Here is a 22,882-nt window from a genome sequence, read left to right on the forward strand (position 1 = left end):
TTCTAGCAGGCTGAAATGGACCTCTCTCCCGCGGAGGCCTCCGACACTTACTAAGGAATCCGTGAGGTGGTCGTTTGGAAGAGACCTAGGGAGAGGCTGCGAGAGCCCAGGCAGCGCCGAGGTCAGGGACAGAGACCGCGGAAACAAGTTGGAAAGACGCTATTTAAAATTGAGATGCAGCCGACCGGCCCTGGGAGTCCCAAGGTGCAGCCCCGCGGTCCCCTCCCGCCCCCCAGCCCCGCCCCTTAGTCTTCGTAGAACCGGCCCCGGCCGTTCGCGCCCCTTCCCACGGCGCTCCCGGGGCAGAGGCGCCCTCTGGCCCAGGCAGCGCGGCCAATCCGGCAGCCCTGGGGAATCAATTTCCCCCGTTAAAACTGTTAGGAAAAAAAAAAAGAAAGAAAAACTTTATTAGCCTGCACCAGAAGCAACAAAAGCCCCAGGATTTGCACAGTCCAAGGCCGACTGCCTTAGACAATGGGGAAAGCAACGACCCGGATACAGCTCCGAAGAGAAGGAAGTGAAAACAAGGCAGAGCGCTGCCCTAAATGCAGCAGGAACTGAGAGCGCGTGCGCTGGACTCGCCGCCGCCCTCCCTCCAGGAGGGGAGCGGAACAGACCCGAACAGGAGGTGACAGGGAGCCGAGTGGAGCCGAGCGGAGCCGAGTAGTACCGAGCGGGAACAGAGCCCGCCCAGACCATGAGCGGCTCCGCCCACAAATCCGTAAGGCTCCGCCCTTAGCGCAAATCCGTGGACGTCAATTTTGGTTTCTAGTTTTTGTTTTCTAAGAATTTACTCAGAATACACTTTCCACAAAGGGATGTTTGCTAACCTAAGTCACTAACAAAAAACTGAGTACCGACAGCCACACTCTACCTGCTGCTTCTTCCACGAACTGCATCCCTTAAAATTAGACATTGTTTGATTACTGCTTTGAAAATTACAACTCTATCAGGGGAAAAAAAAACCATTCATTTAATTATATTAATTAACTGTTGTTAGAATGATTGTACTATGGATAGACATTTCCATGTAAATAAAACATACTCAGTATTTAATTTTGCTAAGAAAAAGTGAGAATACGTCTTGAGGAAAATATTCCCTCACAAGTATATTCTGCATTAACTAAGAATATGTGTCCACATGAATGTGAAATAGTGCCTTGCATCCACTTAGAGAATTTATTTTTTTAAGATAAATTTTTAAACTCATAAAAACATCAGGACAGTATGTACAACAGGACATGCTAGTCCTTCAATAATTTCAAACATTTTTTTCCCATTTAAAGCAATATTAAAGTGTTAGAATCTGAGCAGTATTAATACTTTTTAAAAAAGTATAAAATCAAGGTTAGAGGAAGATTTTCATGAAGCTGATTCAATTCATTTGTTTATTCCACAAGTATGCATTAAGTGGCAGTGTTTGTAATATGGGGAAATACAGTGTTATGAAAGACTGTAAATTAAATGTGTAGGAATCAAGTCATATAATTCAGTAGTGGAACTTACTTTTTAAAGAAACGTGATTAATGCTGTATGAACTGGAATTAAATTTTATAACATTAAATTTGAAAAATAGTAAATATGTGCTACAATTCATGGGATGATTACATAGAGGCTGGACTTTCTGCAAGACATTTGTTGTCTTGGCCCTCTTCAGAGCTTAGGATTCAGTTGATACGAACAAGCCAATAAACAATTGCTGTATCTTGTGAAAAGGGCTACCAGGGGGAAAAAAAAAAGTATACATGAATAGAGAAGAAAAGGTACTCAGGGAAGTCTTCCTGGAGAAAGTTATATTTAGATCCAAACATAAAGTATCTGAACTGCCCTGGGGGAGGGAGAAAAGGAGACAAAGATGTTTCAGATCACAGAACGTACACGTGCAAATGCCCAGGGCTAAAAGACTATGACCAGTCAGATTCATTCAAAGCTGGACTACCTCAAATGCCCCCAGGACATTCCTCCAAAACGGTAGCTATACCAATTATATTACAACTTCATCTTTCTGTCTACCTCATCTTTCTGTCTTCCTCATCTCTGCTAAAAATGTAAACCCTTCCAATCTCTCTAAACCTCTAGTCACCTAACCCAAACTACCAGTGCTATGTGTTCCCTCAAACCTTTCCATAGCGCTGTAGAAACTCCCATTCCAAAATTTTAAATAATATTTAGTAAATCCTTTTCCTTATGATTGTAACCAAATCCAAGAAGTTTAGAGGTAAAGATATGCGTGCTTGGGGAAAGTAAAATAAGAGAAATGAATACGAAAATTGAATTATCTGGTTTGAGGGAGAAAATGTAGATCCTGATTCATATTTTAAAGCAGCCAGGAAAGTGCATCAGTTTGTTTTAAGTCTAAGGATATTAGGTCTGGTTCACAAAGGGTAATTGAACATGTGAATTACCTTTCCACTCTCCCCAAATTTTGCTGAAATCACAGAAGAAATATAAAAATAGAAATAAAAGCATAAAACCATAGGACAGCTATAAACCTGAGAGGAGTGTCGCCAGCAAACTTTTGAGGGTTATTGATGTTGTGGAGGTAGACTCAGATTGCCAACAAAACTACCAAACTAAGAAACTAATAATCTCATCTAAGGGAAAAAGATAAGTCACTGAAGTGAGTTTTCCAGTAAATTCCCTGAATTACTCTCAAATTAGAAACAAGGCCTGTAAGAAAGGCATAGTTTTGGACAACAGGCTGAGTAATAGATTAGAAGGGGAAAAGCCACATAGTAATCCTGTTTCAAAGGAACTGAAACAGTGTTTTTCCCAAGAATAAAAATTCAAGTTCAGTTCTACTAAGTAGGAAGTCTGATTCCAGAAATTACCAGAATGCGCACCGCATTTATAGGAGGACGAAAGAATGAGCCCAGTGACTACTGCCACAAGAAATAGGAAGAGCCAGCATATAAACTACTCATAAACCATAAAAGAGAGCCTACTCACATGCATCCTCACTACACCACCAACCTTCTTCCAACCCACCACAACCATCAGAGCAAGGATAGCTATAAATAGAACTTGCATTCACTGTCTGCCAGGTGAACAGGGCTTCTCATTTAGGCAAGGTATACAAATTCTGGCTACCAACACCACACAATCTCTGTATACAGACATAGAAACAATCAAGAATTATTAAATATTTAAGTAAAACTAACAACATGAGAAGAACTAAATTTTTAAAAACCTTTAGAACAATTATATAATTCACATATGCTGGGTCTCATAAGATTTAGAAAGTGAAAGGGAGGCAGAGATTATCTTCCTTCAGCTATAGCACCAGCAAGGCAAGCTGTAACATCTGTGAAAATAGAATCTGCATTCTAGCTTCTGCTCACCAGCTTCAAAGTTATAAGGTCATGGTAGAGGAGCAGTTCTGGAAAAGGTCAACTGCAATATCTGGATGTGTTTTCTGATTTCTATATCACAGCTACAGTTGCATGATCTTGAAACTAAAAGTGTCATTGGACCCCTGATGTTCACAGCCCCAATCTTTCAAAAGATTTTGTATGCACCAAATTTCTTTTCAGTATAAAATATCCAGAATGGTTTATATTTCTTCTATTAATCTCTTGGCTGATACAGTGTTTGGTACAGAAAGGTGTTCATAAAATAAATAAATAAAACTTCAACAATAGGAATTTAAGATTTATTATTTGATTTGGTGTGGGTCAAAAGACAGTAATGACTTCGTTACCAGTGGAAAATAAGATACAAGTAGTCCATGGCATGCAATGGTAAAATACTTATATTATCAAATGTGATCACCTGGAATAAGGTACCTGTTGCAGGGAAGCCTTTAGTAACAAATGTTTGTTATGACAGAACCTTAAGATGGAAATAAGGAATACTCAGCTGGGCTGGAGCAAGCAGCTAGCCAAATAGCTGTCATTTATAATCATTAAAGGATATCTTTTGCAGGAAGTCCACGGATCATTTTACTTTGCTATAATTAATATGTTCTGAGATACTCGAGAAAAAACAATACTGATGAAGAAAGACTGTGCTGAAATTTCTGTATTTCAAAAGAATCTCCCATAAAGATTGTTCTCATAGAAAAAAGACAGAATATCTACAAAGGAGTAGGAGTCAGGTTCAAATTAGAGTTCTCAACTGTAACTTTGGATGGCTAGGTACTTCTAAAATCATTTCAATGTTTTCTAATAAAGGGTTCACTTGTAATCACCCTTTCAAGTTATGTAAAATATACTGACTATAGAATTTTATTCAAGGATTGAGGCAGCAATAATCTAGTATTACATGAGTAAAAATTTTGTAATAACAAAAGAATGATATTGAAAAAATAAGTTAATTATTTTTTCAAAAAGAGTACATATACATAATACAAAAATTTTAAATGCACAAGAGTATCATGACAATAAATTTTCATCTTATCCTTGTGGCCTAGCCAGTCAGTCATCTAAGACATAGTAAGACTAACACTTTTTTAAAAAGGTGCTTAGCTGAGGACTAAGTTTTTATAACACTTTTATTGAGATATAATTCAATTACCATAAAATTCACACTGTCATGCTGTAAAATTCATGAACATATTCAAAAGTTGTACAACCATTACTACTATCTAATTCAAGAACATTTACATGACCCCTGAAAGACTTCCCATACACATTATCAGGTACTCCTTGTTTCCCCTATTCCTAGCCCCTGGCAATTGCTAATCTACTTTCTGTCTCCATGGATTTACCTATTCTAGACGTTTCATATAAACGGAATAAAATATGGCTTCCTTTACCTAGCATAGTGTTTTCATGGTTCACCCACCTTGTAATATAGTTTGTTTTTAAATTAACATGATACTGTGAAATGTGATGAGTATTTGTTCTGCATGGAGCAACGACAAAAGAGAAGGGTACTTCAAAATTTGTTGTAATAGCTGTTTATTAGACAGATCTCTTAGACAAGCTGAGGTATTTAATCATGTTTCAGAGCATATGAATGGCAGTCTTAAGGGCTGAGTTTCACAAGGGGCAAGTCCCAAGAAAGCAAAGCAGATGGGCGAAGACAGCATCAGTGGAGCAACAACATAAAGTTTACAATATTATATTGTAATAGACAAATGAGGTTAGTTGAAGACAGGAGGTTTCATGAGGTGGAAAAGCTTTCAAACAAACAAAAATGCATAAATGATACCTTTCGTTCTTTTTAATCCATCAGATCTTTAAGTGACAAAACATAAGCCAACTCCCTAACATTGTCTAAATCTATACAACTCAGTTTTTACAAAATTTTATTGGAAAATATAACAGAGAAAAGTGAAAAATAAATAAATGTATAGATCAAAGGATCATCAAGAAGCAAACATCCTTATAAAACCCCATCCATGTCAACAGCAGATAAGCCTCTTTTGAGCCCCCTCAACTGACACTCCCTGCTGCCTCTAAGAATAGTCATTGTACTGAGCCAAACACTATTTTAAAATTTTATATAAAGGGACTCATATAGTGTGTATTGTTTGGTTTCTGATTTCTTTTAGTAATATTTTTGTGAGGATCACCTATGTTGTGTGTAATTATAGTTCACTTGCATTATGGAAACACATGCTCAAATGTACCACAATTTATTCATTTACCTTTGATAACATTTTGGCTCTTTCAAGTTCAGGCTATTGTAAATAATGATTCTATGTATACATTCTTGTTCCTGTCTTTTGGTGTACATAAGCACACATTTCCTTTGGGTCTGTATCTCAAAGTGAAATTGCTGGATCATATGGTATTCAAATATTTAACTTTAGTAGAAAAAGTCAAACCATTTTCAAAGTGTAATACCAATTTATACTCTCATCAACAATGTTTTTCTTCTGCATGGTACTTGAACAGAGTCTTGAATCTTTAGTGTGATATCTTACATCAGATTTGAAAGAATCTTTGTTATTATATCTCCAGCTATTTTTATATACTCAAGTCTCCTAGTCTTCTCCAGAACTCCAATTTTATATATGTTGGACACTTTTATCTTTTATGTCTCTTGAACTAATCTCCATTTTGCTTAATAGCGCCTTCTTTGATTTATCTCTTTCCTCTTGCATTTACCATAAGTAGCAAGGAGAAGCACATCTGTACCTTCAACACTTTGCTTGAAATTCTCCTCAGCTAAATATCCCAGTTTATCATTTAAAAGTTCCACTTTATATCCGAAAATAGAACATAATTCAGCCAAGTTGTCTGCCACTTATAACAAGGATCACCTTCCCTCTAAAGCCCAATAAAATGTTCATTTCTTTCTGAGACCTCCAGAAGCACCTTTACGTGCACATTTTTACCAATATATGTTCATGAAAATATATGTATTCTATAAGATGATAGGAGCTTTCTCTACTGTGCTCCTCACTTCCATCTGAACTCTCACCAGAAATGCCTTTGATGTCTATATTTCTATCAATAATCTATTCATGGCAATCTGTGCTTTTTCTATCATGTACTTCAAAATTCCTCCAGGAATTTATTTTCTCACAGTTCTGGAGGCCAGAAGTCTGAAATCAAGGTGTTGACAGGGCACACTTCCTGCAAAGTCTCTAGGGGAGACTCCCTGCCTCTTCTGATTCCTAATGGCTCCTGGTGTTCCTGGGCTTTTAGCAGCATAACTCCAATCTCTGCCTCCATCTTCACATGGCCTTCTTCTTTGTGTGTTTCTGTATCTGTGTGGCCCCTCCTCTTCTCATAAGAATACTAGTCATTGTATTTAGGGCCCACCCTAATCTAATATGACATTATATTAACTATTTACATCTGCAAAGACCCTATTTCCAAATAAGTTCATTTTCTGAGATTCCGGGTGGTCACAAAATTTCGATGGGCATTATTCAACCCACCATACTCTCCAATGTCTTTGAATAGAAAAACATAGTCTCCATTGTCTGAGTAATCTCGTCTGCCAATCTCGAAAGTGAGTCTGTGAATGATTTTAAAGTCAAGTAATTTTAACTTATGATATTTTACTTGGGCCCCATATTTGCTGATATTCCTTTAATATAACTGCTGTAATTAGTCTGGTGGGGATTAAAGAAAGCATGAGTGGGTTATTTTTTTCAAGTTTTATTATGAGGTTAATGTTTGTTTTGTAATGTGAATTTGGGGGATTCTTTTATTTTTTTTTTGATGTTATGGGACATATTTAATAGCATAGGAATTATCTACACCTTGAAGGTTTGATAGCTATTATGAATTGAATATTTGTGTCCCACAAAAATTCATACATTGAAGCCCTTCCCTCCAATGTGATGGTATTTGGTTATGGGGCCTTCAGGAGGTAATTAGATTTAAAGGAGATCATGAGAGTGAAGTTCCTATTACAGGTTTAGTGTCGTTATAAGTAGAAGAGAGACCAGAGCACACACTCTCTCTCTACCACGTGAGGACACACTCTCTCGCTACCATGTGAGGCCTCCATCTGCAATCCAGGAAGAGGGTTCTCACCAGGAACCAAATCTGAGAGTGCATTGATCTTTACTGGTAAATGCTTTTGTATTTATAGCTGTTATTAAAACAATCAAAAGTAGTTTGCTTTTCTGTTGATTGATAACATACTTTGTATTACCTCAGGGATACATCAACTCTGCAGCCCTTCTGTAGGGTCTTTGATTATTTCTTAATCCCACAGAAAATCATTATGGCCAGTCACATTGATAGTATATTGGACATAGTAAGAAAGAAGTAACAACCACTCTAGACATATTGGTAAGATAATTGTAAGCGAGTTGGTAGGGAGTGAATCTGACTGAAAAATCAGTTTTCTGCCACCTCAGTAATATTTCCAGGGTTTCAGTCATCTGGGACATATTAACATAGCCCTTTCAAAGTAAAAGACAAGTTACCACATTTGGCTCTTCTTATCACAAAGATGCACAAGACTATGTGAGCTTCTTTGGATTTTGGAAGCACACCTCATCCAGGTGTGCTACTCTGAACCATTTACTGAGCAACGTTAAAAGCTGCTAGTTTGGGGCAAGTCCCTGCAACAGGTCTGGGATACCATGAAAATTACTCTTTAACTGATAATGTATAACCTAGCAGATCTACTGCTGTTTGAAGCAAATTACCAGGCTAAGTTATCCATCATAAACTGGGTCTTGTCTGACAAAGTCATAAGACTAAATATGCACAGCGGCAGTCCATCACCAAATGGAAATCATGAGTTTGAGCAGGTCCTGAAGGCATAAGTAAGCTGCATGAGTAAGTGTCACAGATGCCCATGTTCTATACTTCTGCAATGCCTCTTCGCCTCTTGATCTGTACCTATGGTTATATGGAACATTCCTTATGACCAGTTAACTGAGGAAGAAATAGTTGAGCCTGGTTTATACATGGCTCTATACAAAATGCTGTCAATTTCCCAAAGTAGACAGCTAGTAGCACTGTATTGACCCTGAAGGACAGTAGTACACTCTGGATTGACCCTGAAGGACAGTAGTACAAGGCAATATGGGAGTGGCTCCTCTTACTACTACTTTCCCTAGTGATCCACTAGTGAAATTTTGACCTACCATCCCTGAAACTGTGGTTTTACTGGTCCAGAAGTCTTAGTTTCAAGGGAAGAATACTTCTATCAGGAAATAGGGCAATGATTCCATTAAACTGGAAGCTGAGAATGCCACCTGGCCACTTTGAGTTCCTCATGCCAATCAATCAACAGGCAAATAAGAGGGATTACTCAATTAGCTTGGGTGATTTATTTTGATTAGCAAGGTGAAAGTGGGGTACTGCAACTCAGTAAGGGTAAGAAGAAGTATGTCTGGAATACATGAGATTCCCTGAGGCACCTCTTAATACTCCAGTTCTTGCCAAATTACTCCTTTAGTTTCTGTGTTCCTGGGCTAGCTTTATGTCTAGTTCTATGACAAAGGGCTCTAGCATCTTCTGCAGGACACCCACATCATTGAATCTGAGAGTTTGGAGACAACAAGAGACCAATGGGGTCTTTCTATCCTCATGAGTTCTACCCATTCTCACAAGTTTAATGTGTCTTTGCTTCTGCACTTCATGTCCTTCTTCCCTTCCTGACTGCCTCCATTGATGACTTCAGGCTACAATAATAAACACTGCTTCTACAAATTGCATGTCAATTCCTTAATATATATACATATATACATATATGTATATATGTGTGTGTGTGTGTGTGTGTGTGTGTGTGTGTGTATATATATATATATATATATATATATATCTCCTAGAAGCTCTGTTTCTCTGGTTGAACCCTGCCTGGTATATCTTCCTACATTTCTGACTTATTCTAATTTTTCTGTTCTGACTCCTTCTTCCTGGTCTGACCTGATTTTGTTCATTTTCTCTAGGGTTTTAACATTGACCTTTTCCTCTCCTTATACATTCCTTCTTATACATTCTTCATAGACAAGCTCACTGATATGCCCTATCCTTTTAAATTGTACCTCCAGACCAAACTTCACTATTGAGCTCGAGTGATGTTTCTGCCAGTATTCAGGGTATCACTAATTGGATATTTCACAGGTATCCTAGATTCAACATTCCAAAAATGAATTCATATTTTTGGTCTTGGTATGGATACTATACACCCATAAATCTAAGTCATATATCAGTACCTATAGTAGCACTTATTATAAAGCTCTGTAATTATACCCCCATTCCCCCTAGACTACCAGATGTTGAAGAAAGACAGCAGTGTGTTATTCTTCTTATCCTAAGCACTCAGCATGATGAACAATACATAGTAGGCACTTTAAATATATATTTAATGAATAAATACATTAATAAACAAATGACTGAATGGATTCATAGAAAAAAATAGAAATTGCTGAGACAAATGGCAATATAGAAGAGTAATAGAACATAGTTATTCTTAAAAAGCTATAACCTGATGACCTAGGTGTATGGTATAATTTTCCAAAAATTGTAAATACACAGTTTTCCTAAAATATTATTTGACTAGAAGATTCCAGTGAAAAGAAGTACCACTTATTTCAAATTGCTAGAGTTTCTTTACTTTTTAGTATTCATTGAATTTTGCACATAAAATGCTTCAGGTATTTATTTTAAACTGATGACAGTATGTGAAGCTTTGAGATTTATAATAGTAGAAGTAAATTTTCACAGACCAAAATATGTTTTCATTTTTCTAATAGAAATTTTATAATTAAATACAGTTTATGCTAAGTAACCACAATACTAGTGGAAGAACATATTTATTTTTAGATTAAGAATAGGTGCAGAATCTTTATTAGTGAGTGAAGGTATAATTTGTATTTGTATTATCAGAGAAACAACCTCAGTTGTCAATTTATCTGCTAGAAAAATAATTAAATGCCTAAATGCAAACAGAGTAAAAAATATAAGATTCTGTCTTCAATTTGCATTAATATAATTATACTTCATGGCTCACTTATCAAATTATTTCTCTCTAAAGAAGCTATTTCTTTACTGTCATACATTAATAACAATACATAATCACTACACCTACCAGAATTTTCTAGGCTTGAATCTTCAGAGAAACTACGCAAGAAACCTGGATCATCTTTGGGGGGGTGCTATTGATATACTGCCTAGATTTTTTTAGAGTTATTCACTGTACAATTTACATTTCATTTGGACAACTAATAGTTATATTTTCTTTTTGTATTTTAAAATCATTCATAAAATTAAACAAAGAAACAAGAAATCCAAAGGGCATAAGTCTCAGAAGGGGAGGGTAAAAAACAGCTCCAATTCATTTATTAAGATATTATTCCCTGCAGTTGTTTTATCCTGTGTTTAGATACAAAACTTTTTATGAGTCTTCACTGCTTAAAGGATAAAGCCCCAAATCTAAAATTCTCAAAAATCTGGGTTAACTTTTTCCATTTCATTTCCTATAACACCTCCCTATGCAACATAAGCTCCCATCACACCAAATTCATCTCAATTCCTACACATTATATACTTACACCATAAAGTTTCATTTGTTCTGCTTTACTCAGGCTATTTCATCTATATGAAATGTAAATCTCTCTTTTTTCGCCTGATCATTCTGCAAAGATCATAGTCTTCGTTAAATTCTTCGCAGGCCCTACCATCTTCTTTCTGTATTATTAATATTTTAATTTTTGTATTCTTATTGCCCAAATAAAGTCATATGGCTGAGCTTGATATAAACAGAGAGATAAAAATATAATCTTTTCCCAGGAAGAATATTAAATATTTGTGAACAAAATGACAATCTATCGCAGTCTGCCCTTCTGAATACAATCATGCAGATCCTTCTCCTTTCCTCTTTCAAAATATACTCACCTTCCACACCAAGGAAGATAAATAAAAGTACAATACTATCATTATTGCCACCTCAAAGCCCATGATCCATGAGTGATGCTGCAGTATCTGTTTGTTTTGGGTGTGTCTCCTCTTGATTTAGAGACCTATAAATAATAAAGTCCAGTTATTTGCCTCGCGACATGCAAAATACAATGGTGGAACATGGACTAGATAACCACAACGAATAATCTTATTCAGAAAGAGAAATAATGGAAGACACACATTGGTCCTGAAATCTCACAAGACAGAAGTTGCTGCTGACTGAAAGTGTGGGATATTCCTTGAATAGGCCCTGATTTTGTTCTCCGGGGATTAGTTCTAGTCCACTCTTCTCTGCGGCTCCTGTCTCACTCTCTGAGAAATTTTGCCTTAGGTCCACTAAAGGGGATATTATAGAACAGAGCCTCCTCGGAAGATGAGCACATCTCTCAAGCAGCTTCTCATTTCCAGATTGGGGACTCTAAGTGTTGTTTCACATCTCACACACAGTCTCTTTATACCAAGGCTGATGTTTCTTTTAGCAGTACTCAGTCTACTTCTCTTCCATTTGATTCCAGTCGACTCCATCCATGTAAGACCATATACACAGTTATTTTTAGAGATTACTTTCTTTCTTTGGATTTAACTCAGTCACCTTGATCCCACCAGGCTTTGTTGAGAGAGCTACACCCTTATCTACTTGTCCGGACTTTCAAATTGTTCAGTTGAAATGATTTACTGAGACACCTTAACTTACCAAGATGTTTCAAGGAGGTGATGGCTACATTCTTGAATAGGTCATTACCTTGAAGTTTTAATTGACGTTTTGGCTAAACATCTTTTCATTTTTATCTTATACAGTGGAGATAAGAATCAGTCCCACCTTCCAACCATGCCAGTCTCTAAATTTCTAGATTCTCTATTCCCTGTCATTACAGCTTGCAAAATGACCAGTTATTTTCTGAGTCCATCTCTTTATTTAACACCTTCACAAATGTTGCCAATAGTAATTGACACATGCTGCTAACATACCCTTTGCCTGTCATTTTACTCACAGCTAAGAGTTCATCAGGGAGTTAACCATTTCCCAATTAACTGAGAACTGTTCCATCACTGTATAAACACATATTGCCATCCTTCTAGCTCTGGTAATAGTTGCCTTGTCATCTGTTGCTGGGACCTGAATCAAATGCCACATATTTTAGCATTTTTATTATAATAGTATGCTACCACACTTTCAGTGTCAGTCAGAGTAGGTTAGGTTATGCTGCAGTAACACACTACTTTCAAATTGGTGACTTGCAATGATAAAGGTTTACTTCTCATTTTCAATACATGTTTACTGCAGATCAGCCATATCTCTACTCAGGTATTTCCACCCTGACACCAAGCCTCTGTCTAAAACACTGCTAATCTTGTGACAGACAGAAAAGAGAGAATATGACATATGTTGGCTCTTGAAGCTTCTGCTTGTGCATGACACATTTTACTTTTCACATCTCATTTGCTAATAAAGCAAGTCATCGTATTAAACTTGGCATTAATGAGGCAAGTAAGTGATATCTCCAGGGAGAGGCAGCAGGTATTTGTATACAATATAGTCTACCCCAATACCAGTCCTACTTCTGAAACTAAAATTTATTTTTACAATATGTATCGTCTACTACACCATCATTTTCTAGACCTTCACTTGTATTCTTCCAATCCTTGCTTAAAATGTAGATCACAGATTCTTTCCCCTAATTTAATGTGTAAAATTTAAACTTTTACAACTTGATATTTTGGTTAATATTTAACAAAATTTATATTCCTTAACCCTACTTTGTTCACATTTCCAAAGGCATCACTTGATTACCTATATTATAGTTACCTCTAGAAATGAGGTCAGTGAAGAAAAAGTAAGCCACTAGATTTTACTTTCTTATTAACAGTGGTATTCCAGTATACCTATTATTTTATCAACTGTTATTAAAAATAAAATATTGCAAAGAGAGGCCTTTCCCCTTCTACCTTCTTTGCTGAAAACTTACCTATACTTACTGTTGTTAGATTTCTATATTTACTTCTAAGTATTTTCTATATATTTTTTTAACATAGCCAATACTCCTTACCATAATCTATAAGTTCAATGTCAGACAGATCTTTACGACCTCTCAGACCTCATTTTCTTTCTACTCTTCTTTGTTATGGACTAGCCGCACTGGCCTCCCTTGAGCATTTTTTTTTAATCTCAACCATTCTCTCGACAATCGGAATGTTCTTCCTCTAGATCTTCACCAGATTACTCCTTTTCATTTAGGATTCAACTCAAATATTACTCCCTCAGATAGGCCTTCCACGTCCACTCTCATTAAAGTAACCTTTCCTCAGTTCCCCGTGTTCTTGTCTTTCTCATTATTCTATTTTATTGGCTTATCGCTGTCTAAATTATCTTAATTGTTTATTTATAGTTTGTTTTTCCAACCAGGATGTAAGCTCCATTAGGGTAGAACAATTTTCTCATTCACTGCTATCTCCTTGTTAGAACAGTGCCTAGTGCAGAGTAGGTACTTTAATAAAGATTTATTAAATGTATAAAAAAGACACAAGTCCTCCTAAGCTTCATGATATATCACCTTAATAATCACCACTTATCTTTTTTTCCCTCTTACCTCACCGGCCATGTCTTCTCTCTCAAGCATCACATGTTGGAATTCCTCAGTTCCATGTCCTTTGTCTTTCTGGTCATTCTACTTTCTCTCCCTAAACAATGTCTTTCAGTCATACCACTTCATTTCCCATCAATAAACTGAGCCCTAAATGTATTCTCTTAGTCTAGACTGTTCTTGTGCCCTACTGAAATCCACTTGGATTTTACATACCCATCATTCTCTGTTCTTATTTCAATAATTGGCATCAACGTGCACACAGCTGGTCAAAACTGAACCTCTGAAGAAATTATCTCAGACTCATCTCTCTCCTAAATTCCCCATATTTAACCAAGCACCCTACTGGTGCTACCTCCTAAATACCTCTGTAATCTTTTCTTCATCATCACATTCCCTACAGTAGTCCAAGTTACCATTATCTCACACATGGACTATTGCATTGGCTCTTTAACCAGTCTCTCCGGTTTTATGCTCATCTCTCTAATCCATTCTTCACATATAAAGCAATCATTTATAACCACAGTATCTTGTTTTGTTTTTTTTTCCTTAACTTCCTAATGCTTTCAGCATTAAACTCATGACATGTGATTACTGGCCCAGCAGATCTGATCCCCACTTTGCTATCCCTCTTCAAAGTTCCAACCATAGCAGAATTCCATCAGCAACTCCAAAGATCTCTCTAGCTTCAGACCATATCACCTATGACCTCTGTTTTGTACGTCTGTACGTGTGTGTGTGTGTGTATTCATCCTCCATTTTTACTTGGTTAATGTCTACTCCTCTTTCAGGTCTAATGTGACTTTTTCGGAGGAGCATTTTCCTACTCTTTCCAGTATCAATTATTTGTGTATCATTTGATTAACGCTTTAAGCTATACATGAGGTTGGGGGCGGAGGGAATCTCATTATCCTCGGCCCCCTAAAATCTGACCCGTGGAAGACTTTAGGGTTAAAAGACAGATAAATGAAAATTTACTGGAATATTGGAAAATATTATGTGTAGGGACACGATCATTTAAAATATATTTTAAGAATTCAATTTTGGGCCCAGGGAGAGGGGACAATGGCAATGTCGCAAAGGTCTTTGTGGGTCTGAACATTCAATTGAGGGCCAGGACCTAAGGGCTTAGCTATTACAGGACAGAACCATTGCCATATTTAAGGCATTTACTTTTTTAACCTTTGCCCATAAGAGACAGTCGAAGCCAGGAAGCAGCTGCAGTCTTCTTAAACCGCAGTCGTTGACCTTAGCGGCAAGAGACTTGACCTGCCCTCCTGGCGCCCGGCGCTCAGCTGTTACAAGCGCCTCTCAGCTCCCTCTGCGGCGATCAGAAGCCGCCAGCGCGCGACCGGCACGCGCGCCCCAGCGCCTCCGCCCGCAGAACCGGCTCGCAGGCGCCTAGCAGGAGGACCCCTCTCGCAGAGCTCACGGCCCATTTGTTCGTCCGCCCGCCCGCCTCCATCTCTCAATGCGTGGCCTCCTGAGCAACTGCCTGTCTAGTCAATACAAATGTTCTAGTTTTCGACGCAAAAAATTACCCATTGGGACTATATACTTCACAGGAATAAGAGTGTTCAATTTGGAGTGGAATGTTGTAGGTCTGGCCAGGTTAGAGCAGACGCGACAGGCGCTGGATAATGCAGGCACTATTAAAGACAGCCGCAACCGGGCGCTCCTGCCGCAGGCGGCCCTCTGAGCCAGGGGTCCTTCAGATAGGAGGTCCTGGGTGACTTTGGAAGTCCGCTCATCATCTGTGCAGAGTCTAGCCGGTTCCGGGCCTTGCAGTATTGTTTTTCTTTGCTTCCGGACCCGAGACCTCTGTTGCAACCATGCTCCGCCAGATCGTCGGTCAGGCCAAGAAGCATCCAAGCGTAAGTTCGTGACCCCTTTCTCAGTGTCTTCACGGGTCCAACCTGTGTCGGACTGAGGCTACCTCCAATCCCCTGGAAGCTTTCCTTTACAGCCACTTATCGTTCATTCCTTGAGGCTGGACTCAGTTGTCCCAGGCCCTTGAGCTCTGACCTTCTACGCCGTGCATTGTGGGGTTTAGGGCTGGCGGGGTGAAGGTGAGGGATACATTCGAGGAAAATAAACTAGTGAATGTTGGAACATTCTGGTGGCTGCGTCTTCTTGCAAATTTCTGGGACGAAAAGAAATAGTGCACCGTGTAGGTTAGAGACCAGCAAAGGTCAGGTTACCCATCTGTTGTGCTGTTAAGGATATTGTTTGTACTCACTGCATTGCACCACCAGGCCTTGTGGCAAATGTAAGGCTCTCTGATCTTGGAATCCTTAGTTTGTCTTTACGTCTTGACATTTTGGCGGAGTTCGATAGCGTAGAGGTTAAGCGCAGTTACATTATTTCGTATGTTTCATTTTCCCCCAGCACTTCTACGTGCCGTGGTCCTAAAACTCAATCATCTAGTCTTTAATCTCTATCTTAAATCCAACTATCTGACTAAGCATTAAGCATTGGTAGCAGTATGTGTTCAGAGATTATGCCTAAAACCTGTATTTGTAATAGGTGTATTTCTCTTTGCTTATTCAGACTCTTTATTTTACTATGTTTGTGTTTTTCATAATGCATATATAGAAGTAGGCTTGCCAAGAGCTTGTTTTTCAGGCCTCGAAATACAGGAAGCCGGGAAATTTAATGGGAATGGTGCATAAATATTAGAGAAATTGAGAAGACTTGATGTATTTTCTTGGAAATTTTTTAAATTTAATTTTTTCTCCCATATTAAACCAGAATCATCTTCACATCCTTTGGAAATTCCATTTCTTTTGAACACAGTTATAAGAAATGTTACCTCAGTGTAAGGTCTACCTTTATTAAAATTTTAAGACAATCAAAAAATAGCAGTTTGAAACTTGGGAATTAGTGTGTAAAAACTACTGTAGCCTTTTCGTTATTAGTATCTAAATATTTGAAGATGACTATTAATACTTGTCTATTTTGTATTTGGTTCTAGTTGATCCCACTCTTCATATTTATTGGAGCTGGAGGTACTGGAGCAGCACTGTATGTCTTGCGCCTGGCATTATTCAACCCAGATGTCTCGTAAGTACTTAAAAACATTTAGAACTTAGATGGTTTATCAAGCTGATTTAGGAGCCACAGTCTTTCTGGGGAGTTAACATCCACTAATAGAAAGAACCTGAATTTTATAGTCACACAGTAAGTTCAAATCCCTAATCTGCTGTTATTTACTTTTCCTGGTTCATAAAATCATCTAAATTTCTCTGAGCCTCATTTTCTTATCAGTAGAGAACTGCTATTATCTATGTTGTAATGTCATAAAAATTGAGATAATAATAACTTTTTGTAAAATATTTAATCAGGAGTGCTGATACATATAAATGTTTTTGCCAGCTTTCCAACAATAAGGATTTTTTTTTTTTTTTAAGTTGGAAAACAAGCAAGAAAAAAAAGATTGATTCATTGTTAGTTTATGCACTTTTCTGTATATCATTTCGTTGATGAAATAGAAAACTTTAAAAACAGCCAACTGTTTTTAAACAACTGCCCCAAGAGTCTCTGTGTTCTACCTTGCTATAGATCCTGTCTCTCAACTTTATAGTGAAAACACCATGCCTCACCTAATAGAAAATTAGATTAATTTATTCAAAATATTAGCTTTTAAGAAGTGCAAAACTATTTTAAATAGTATTTTATTACTATAACAATTACAATGTTTTATTTTAGTTGGGACAGAAAGAATAACCCAGAACCCTGGAACAAACTGGGTCCCAATGAGCAATACAAGGTAAGCTACAGAATTGTTTCAAAATTGCTGGAAAGTATGTTTTAATAAATTTTATCAGGGAGTAGGGTTTTTTTGAAGTTGAATGTACAAGTAAAATTCCATTATAATGATCTTTGAAGAGCTGCTAGATCATTTTCTGAAATTAAAATAGCATAATTTTCTAATAACTATATTTTTCTAAGGACTTTATTCAGTCTTTAGACTCTGGATGTGAGATTAAGATATGTCTCAATTCTACTGATTCGATGAATAAAAAGGGAGAGATAGTATAGCTATTCTAACATTTTCGTAGATCTTAGTCTAGTGCAGTGGTTCTCAAACTTCAGTGTACATAGATATTAACCGGAAAGATTGTTAAAACAGATTCTTCAGCTGTACCTCTGCAGAGATTCTAATTGAGTTGGTCTGTTGCGGAGATTGAGAATTTGCATTTCTAACAAGGTTTCAGAGAATATCGATGCTGCTTGTCCATGGAGCACACTTTGAGTATCATTAGTCTAGTGATTGCTTTGGTTGACTTTTCTTTCTTATTAATGTGGTGGAGATATTTCATGTGATGATTAGTTGGAAGAAATGAAAGTCAGTTGAAACTTAAATTTTACCATGAACTTTCTAGATAAACTTTTTAACATCTTTCTTGAAGAGGGGTTTGTGAAACTGCTCTTCCAAAGAATGATTTTGTGGATTGAGACCATTTGTTTATCTTATTGAGATATAATTGACGTATACCATTGTGTAAGTTTGAGGTATGCAGCATGTTGGTTTGATATTGGTTTGATACATTTATATAGTGCAGTTTTATTACAACAGTAGCATTAGCTAACACTGTTATCACATCACATAATTATTCCTTTTTTGTGTTGAGAACAATTAAGATCTAGTCTCTTAACAACTTTGAAGTTTATAATACAGTTTTGTTGACTATTTCACTATGTTGTGTATTTGATCTCCAGAACTTATTTATCTACTAGTTATAAGTTTGTACCCTTAAACAACGTCTCTCCAAATACTCACTCCCTAGTAACATTCTACTCCGTTTTTCCAAGTTCAGCTTTTTAGATTCTACATATCAGTGATATCTATATACTATTTTTCTTTCTCTGACTTATCTCACTTAGCATAATGCCCTCAAGGTTCATCCATGTTGTCACAAATCTGAGACCATTTATTAATTCCCCAAACATAAGCTTCCTTATATGTAAGAATTTTGTGTACCAAAGACAAACCCTTGCAATGTCAAACAAATAAACAGAAGAAAAAACAGGATAGCTTTATTAGAGTATAATTCACATACCATACAATTTACCTATTTAAAGTATGTAACTAACTTATGCACTTTCCATTGTACGAAGCTGCTTCATCCAAAGAGAGAAATAGCAGTTTGTTTAAGCACCTTCAAGAAGAGATACCCTAACCAATGAGTGTCCAAGACCCTTTAGCAGATATACCTCCGTGATGGAGATGGATGCTATCATCACCGCTAACAGCAACTTTTAAGATAATTATCACCTTTTGCTGTTACAAGCTTTCCATTTAACCTTCAGAGTATGATTTGGTTTCCAAATCTCTAAACCGATCTCCCTCCAAGAAACAGAAATGTGCTGGCAATGCTGAACTGAACCAACTGATCTGATTTTGCCTCATAAATGATAAACAGGCATCATGATTTATTTTTCTCTCATGATTTTAAGTCCATTCTAGAGAAAATGATTCCAGATCCAATAAACTTTTAAAAAGAAAACCAAAAACAAAACAAAAAAACCCAAAAACCAGGCCTTACTTTTTCCACCAAGGAGCATATTAGAGTCTCTGGGTATGTGTAATTCAAAAAGCTCCCCAGGTGACTTTGATAATGAAGCTCTGGAACATGATAACACATGCAAGTATGAGGCGATGTGAATTGGAAATGGAATGTTGCTGCAACAAAAGTCGAATGCTTATGGTTAGGTTGGGCTGTGAATAGCTATGACGCTGATAATAGAAACTGGGAAGATGAATCATAGTGGCAAAATATTTGATAAAGTGTCACCTTATATAACTTGGAAAGTAGACCATATGTCTGAGAGTTATTAGAGAAAAAAAATTTGGAAAACAGGATGTTAATGGACTATTGTTGGCTGTATTTGCCAAGAGATAAGCTTGTAGAGGAATTGAGAGATTTGCAAGCAGAAACAAAAGGAAACCAAGTCCAGAAACTAGTGAGCCTAGTGGGAATAAAGCCTACTACTGCTCTAAACTCAAACAGTGAGGTAGACTAGATTATTTTATCATTCAGTGCCCCTCACCTAAAATAATTTGTTTTTCTGGCCCACTGACATCAGGTTTGGTGGCATGACTTGCTCTGGCAAATTGTAAGTGAGGAAGTGATATCTGCCACTTCTGAACCAGTGCATGGTTCCCCCCATTGTTCTTTTTCATCTATCACGAGACCAAAATTGACAGTTAAGGATTACTCATTCGGGATTGGATTGGAACAGAGTACATGGAGCAGTCAGTTTATAAGTGATACTTAGTATGAGTGAAAAATAAACTATTGTTGTAAGCCACGAAGATATGGGGGATTTTTGTTGCCACTTTGCAGTCTAGCAAAAGCTAATTAATACAAACAACAGAGAGGGCTAAAATAAGATTTAAGCATTAAAGGCCCAGCCACACTTCTCAACTGAATAAAATATCCTAAACCCAAATCAGAATGTGTTATGCCTTCCCAACTGTTACAGAGACGTCAAGGTCGTAGCTTCCATTAAATTGAGAAGAAGAATGGGGACATGGAAGCTGAAAAATAAAACACATTTGAAACTTACTTCAGCAGAGAATTTTGATACTGGCACATGGAACCAAATAGGAGCAAATACATCAGAAGCCTGCTTAGTTTTGAGAAAATGGCAACGATATTATGTAGGGGCTTGGTCCTGCTTCTTATTCAGTGTTTGGCAACTTGATTTTCAATTGCCTCTTTTGTAAATTAAGAATTAGTAAGGTTGTGATAATTAACTAAGATAAACAAAGCATTCTGCCCTCAGTGCCTGGCATCTATTAAGAGAACCCAGCAAATGTTTATTTTGTTCTTAATATATAACCTGCAGTTCCTTTTATAGATATTCCATCTAATATTTTGTTCATAATAGCACAGCATTTTTTTTTTAAAAGTCACATAGAGGTAAAAGCGCCACAAAAGAAAACACTCAAAAAAAAAAATTTTGTTTTATGGCTTATTCATATTTCTCTGACTAAAGGTCTGTGTATGTATATGTATCTCAAGGATAAGCTTTACAACCTGGCAATTTTCCTTTTTTAAAAAGTCAAGTAAATAAAAAATTTTCAATTAGAGACAAAGCAAAGGGTTTGAAGAAATAATGGATACAGATGTATGAACGTCCTGCTTAAAAAACCCTGAAGAAAATGTTGATAATTCTGCAGTTTGGTTCTTTTGGAGTTAAATAATGTAGTCTTCAAGTAATTATAGCGTAATCTCTTAAGTGTTCTTTGGCACAAGAATGAGTAAACCCAAGATTCCAGCCTTATTTGGGATTATGTACAAATCCAGATGTTTCCTCAGAAATTCTAGAGCAGTTTACAACACAAATCATTTAAAAAAAATTTGTTGGGAGTTAGAGGCAATTTTTTAAAGTAATCATAGTACGATTTTTTTCTAAAATTAACTTCCATTGAATATAAAAAATTTGGACATTACAAAATTTCCAAATATATAGTATTTAAATACAGTATTATTTAAAAGCTTTTGTACCAGAAGTGGTCAGTTGTCAGTTTGATATTGATGCAGTCTTGCTTAGAAAGTGATAGGAAAACCATCAAGGCAACTCAATTTGTGTCTAAAAAGTTATGTACACCATACAACAAAGCATTACCTTATATTACTAGCCTATCTTGGTTACTATAAATCTTTCCTATCTAATTTATAACATCTTGCTAACCAAAGTAGGGACGATATTGCTTGGTATTCCTCTATTCTGTTGGAGATTCATTTGTATATTTAGTGGAGATGGAAGTAAAAACTTAGAATTGGAAATACATATCAGAAGGAATTCTTAATCACTTTGAAACAGAATTTTTTATAGGTTCTGACTAAAAGATTACACTAACGTTGCTCTTCTGTGGTAGATTAAATAGTTTTACCTTACACAACCATTATTAAAGGACTGGAATTTTAGTGTCTTTCTTTGAATGACTTTTACATTGTTAAATATGCTTAAAATTTTTCATGTCTGTAATTTTATTATAGAAATCTGAATAAAAATAATTCTAAAACTTCTGTACCATCTATGTATATTTGATAGATTATCTAAAATATTTTTTTTCTTTTCCAAGTTCTACTCAGTGAATGTAGATTACAGCAAACTGAAGAAAGAAGGTCCAGATTTCTAACTGAAATGTTTCTTTATAAAGCTGCTTAGAATGAAGGTCTTCCAGAAGCCATCCGCACAATTATCCACTTAAGAAGGAAATATTTCCCCCTCCAAATGCACAAAATCGTGTTGGTGTATTTTGTTGGGATTTACACTGATTAATAAATGTTTGAAACTTGATATGTCTCACTATTTAATGCTGAAAATCTGCTCTGAACTTTATAATTAGGGTATAGGAAATAAATACTAGAATTTAAGGAATTTTTTGAATTTCTATGTATTTGTATAATTTGAAAATAAGATTTTAAGTTCTTCAGTAAAACACTTGCATTTTGTGTATAGGCCATAACTTCCCTAGAGCACAATTAACAACTGGAAATTATACAAAAGTAGATTGGGAAGAATATTCAAGCCTCTTCGGCAGTAGCAAAATGCAAACTTGTGGATTTCTGTTACTGGCTGATATCGAAGTATGTGCAGTGTTAACAATTGCTTTTACCATGGCATTCTCCTTGCTGAAGATTTTAAAGGTTAAGTGGCTGTGGTCCTGCCAGGGATTGTAGTTGAATCTGAGTCCATCACTGCTAACCATGGAGCTAGTGGCCAAGAAGAGATCCTGAGAATTTCTGATGAATCTTGGCAGGTTTTCAAAGGAAAAGAAGTACATTAGTAGCAATTTTAAGATAGGGAAAATGTGAAAGAGTTATCTTTTTCATAATGGGCTGTGGAATTGGAATTCAGTTGGAGAAAATATTAATGTGCTAATTGATGTTGCTGGTTAACATGGCTCACACTATTTAGATAAGTTGCAAATGATCCAATTAGCAGAATATTTCAATG

The 22,882-nt window shown here is 36.6% G+C and overlaps 2 protein-coding genes across 3 annotated transcripts in view; one reads left to right on the plus strand and one right to left on the minus strand.

Moving 5' to 3' along the window:
• PHF14 (PHD finger protein 14) overlaps positions 1–535 on the minus strand; it is a 178,882-nt gene extending 178,347 nt beyond the window's left edge. Inside the window, exon 1 of one of the 2 annotated variants that reach the window (XM_023532939.1) lies at positions 52–535. In XM_023532939.1, the coding sequence (XP_023388707.1) occupies position 52 (1 nt within the window). In that variant the 5' untranslated portion in view covers positions 53–535. The remainder of the gene's footprint in view (positions 1–51) is intronic. The other variant, XM_023532952.1, reaches the window with a different exon arrangement.
• Positions 536–15,604: 15,069 nt separating this feature from the next.
• On the plus strand, positions 15,605–22,222 carry NDUFA4 (NDUFA4, mitochondrial complex associated). Its single transcript, XM_011363075.2, has 4 exons — positions 15,605–15,780; positions 16,881–16,969; positions 17,615–17,675; positions 22,005–22,222. Exons 1-4 carry the CDS (start codon positions 15,739–15,741, stop codon positions 22,059–22,061), a joined length of 249 nt encoding a protein of 82 aa, XP_011361377.1. The 5' UTR covers positions 15,605–15,738; the 3' UTR covers positions 22,062–22,222.
• The last annotated feature ends 660 nt before the right edge of the window (positions 22,223–22,882 follow it).

Source organism: Pteropus vampyrus, unplaced genomic scaffold, assembly GCF_000151845.1.
Source record: "Pteropus vampyrus isolate Shadow unplaced genomic scaffold, Pvam_2.0 Scaffold4, whole genome shotgun sequence".
Classification (NCBI taxonomy): Eukaryota; Metazoa; Chordata; class Mammalia; order Chiroptera; family Pteropodidae; genus Pteropus; species Pteropus vampyrus.